Here is a 2,831-nt window from a genome sequence, read left to right as displayed (position 1 = left end):
AGCTGTTTACAAATTGAAAACAGCAAGTGACTTTAATGACTAGATATAAAATAATATTATATCACTATAACTAAAAGATATAATAATAGATTTATATCGCAATGTGAATTCAACAATAAAATTATCTATCGTTTCATGAGCAACTAAAATGAGAAACGCATTCATGCGGTAATGGACATGTGAGGATAAAATTCAAAACCGAGATTATTCCAATTTTCTAATTTATCTGTCAGCAATTATTCCGACTCAGTAAACTTTGGCCTGTGCACGTACGTCTGTCACGTTTCTGTTCCGGGAATATATCTCCATTCCCGGTAACTTTCTTAATTGTTCCGTGATGTTATAAAATGAACGGACCACTCTCCTGGATATTTTGAATGATTCATTGGCTCATACAGCATTCACAGCATATTCCTCCCGAAAAGAGAAGCTGGTTACGTATGCACAGGCAAGTCTTCATGATAAAGTCAATTTCATGGAGCGAATATAAATAGGTAATTTCTCGCTTTTCGAATATTCCACTGCCCCTAAGGTGAGAACTTATTGATCCTCATGACAGATTTCATTTCGAGAGAAAACCCTGGGATTGAAATTACAGGTATGATTCCAATCCAATCTAATAGAGCTTTTCCATAACAATTTAAATTATTACTCCATCACAAAAGTTTATATGATTGCTCCTTTGATATCGCCCTCGTTATTGCATAAAACGTAATTATCACGGGAAACTGTAAAATCTAAGAGACATTTTACGAATCTTATGTTGAAAAATTGTTGTGTAACATTTCGTAAATTTAACGGGCTTTTTTGAGTTATTTTCATTGGACTTTTCTCATTCTCTTTTCTTCCGTGTAATTTCCAGCTAATTTTCCAACTGACATCCCCGTTTCCGCTGGGTACTGTATTTTCTGGGTGACATGGGAAAGCCTCATTTGAGGGAAAACGCTTGTCCAGGTACGGTCGTCTCGTTTGACAAAACTCCAGCTCGACAATGAAACTGGGGGACAGAATGTACCAAATTGTGGAGCCCGCGTGAACCCAACCGAATCCAGTCCCACATCCTGACCGCACAGCCGCGGCCGTACGTAATCGATATCTCTATTAGATATTTATTGTTAAGGCAATCGGGAATTTTCCTATTTATTCGCATTTGCTCCATGACAACGATTAGCGAGTAACAGGTATAATCCACCATCGGTGCTATTTCAACATTATATTTTTAATATAACAATATATATATTATGTTATTATTCTGGATGTATATGGCGAGTATATAGTAGATTCACACGCGGGATAATCCCATGGCTGAAGGCAGAAGGACCGCTTAAGCCAGTCTGTAGAGATTAAAATCGTAAACGAACAGGTACGAACAACGCCTAGGGGCTAGTAATGTAGTTGTTGCTACAATTTTTAAAAAATCCCGGGAAAATGTGTCAGCCCTCACAGGGTATCACATTTTTATAAAGGGAAGTAAATAAATTTCTGTTGAAATAGCGTGGAATATTCCTCATTTGAAATTCTTACTCGTCACCCTCCGCATTTCCACAACCAGCACGAAACTCTTGAGAGGAGAGATTTTTCTGGTTTTATACCGATATAAAATGGTAAATTTCGACCTGCTACAGTTCAGACATTTAAAATACTCAACTAGGATTGGTCAAATTTGATATTTTATGGCTGCGTAAAACCAACAAAATCTCGGACCAGATAAACCCTTTAATTATAAAATAAACTAATAAAATAGAGGATTGTATTCTCGTGGTTATGGACCTTAGAATGATTTTAACAATCCTAAAACCTATGAAAATTGGAGCCACTCGAATTTTTAAATATTTTTTCAACGTCTCCAATAATCAATCGACTCCCCAGGACGATATTCGTTAATATTTTCTACAAAAAATTAAAAATTAATAAAAGCATTAGCATCAAATTATACAGTAACATTTCTTTAGACTTTCCATTAATTCAGTCGTGAATAAAATACTCGTGATACTATATTGAAATCCATTTCACCGTCAGCTGTCATACAACTTTTCGAAAAATTGAAATATCAATTAGTCGTATGTCACTAAATTCAAATCTTTATTCGTAAATGCATGACCTTTCGATATTTTTTATATTTATTTAAGAATCGTATATTTAATTAATGGCATTCATTACGCCATTCATTAATAATCATATTTATGCCATCGGTGCCTGTAATCGCGCGATTCTAACCTCGCTTCGCTCGATTAAATCGCGGATTCCAGGCGCGATGACATAAAATTTTTTCAAGTATTTTTAATCGGTTCTGTTGCGCTGGAAATATCGAATCCCGGAAAAAATATCCCACACATTCAAAACGTGTTAAAACTCGCTCAATTTAATTATTTTTTAATTTAATTATTTTTTTCGTTGTCTATTTTTTCAGGGACTCTAATTTTCCTATGGTCTATCAAATTGGGTGGGTTTTAACACGTTTTGGGTGTGTGGGCTATTTTTTCCGGGGATATTTTTTCCGCCTACCGGAAATATCATCACGACGATAGATACTAATGGTTTATGTCATTCTTTTAAATATTCCTATACATCAATGAATGATCAATGATATGCTTCCCTTACAATAGATTCGAGAAGCATGAAAAATAAAAATGTTCCTCAACCTTTAACAAGAACTTCATTTTAATTTTTCATCGCTTCAATTTTCGGTCAGAATCACCTACATTTTACCACGAGATTTCATCTCTAAAAAATCTTTTGTCGAATGTTTCTATGGATTTATCAATATTCTATAAATATAGAATGATAAAAAAAAATAAATGTACACTTCGGTCGCCAATAATACTTACATA

The 2,831-nt window shown here is 34.5% G+C and overlaps 1 protein-coding gene across 1 annotated transcript in view; it reads left to right on the top strand.

Moving 5' to 3' along the window:
- Positions 1-917: 917 nt before the first annotated feature.
- Positions 918-2,831, top strand: part of LOC105264741 (transmembrane protein 145) — a 4,576-nt gene continuing 2,662 nt past the window's right edge. Inside the window, exon 1 of the mRNA XM_011301823.1 lies at positions 918-959. Coding sequence (XP_011300125.1) covers positions 918-959 — 42 coding nt within the window. The remainder of the gene's footprint in view (positions 960-2,831) is intronic.

Source organism: Fopius arisanus, unplaced genomic scaffold (genome assembly GCF_000806365.1).
Source record: "Fopius arisanus strain USDA-PBARC FA_bdor unplaced genomic scaffold, ASM80636v1 scaffold00024, whole genome shotgun sequence".
NCBI lineage: Eukaryota > Metazoa > Arthropoda > Insecta > Hymenoptera > Braconidae > Fopius > Fopius arisanus.
This window is presented reverse-complemented; position numbering and strand designations above follow the sequence as displayed.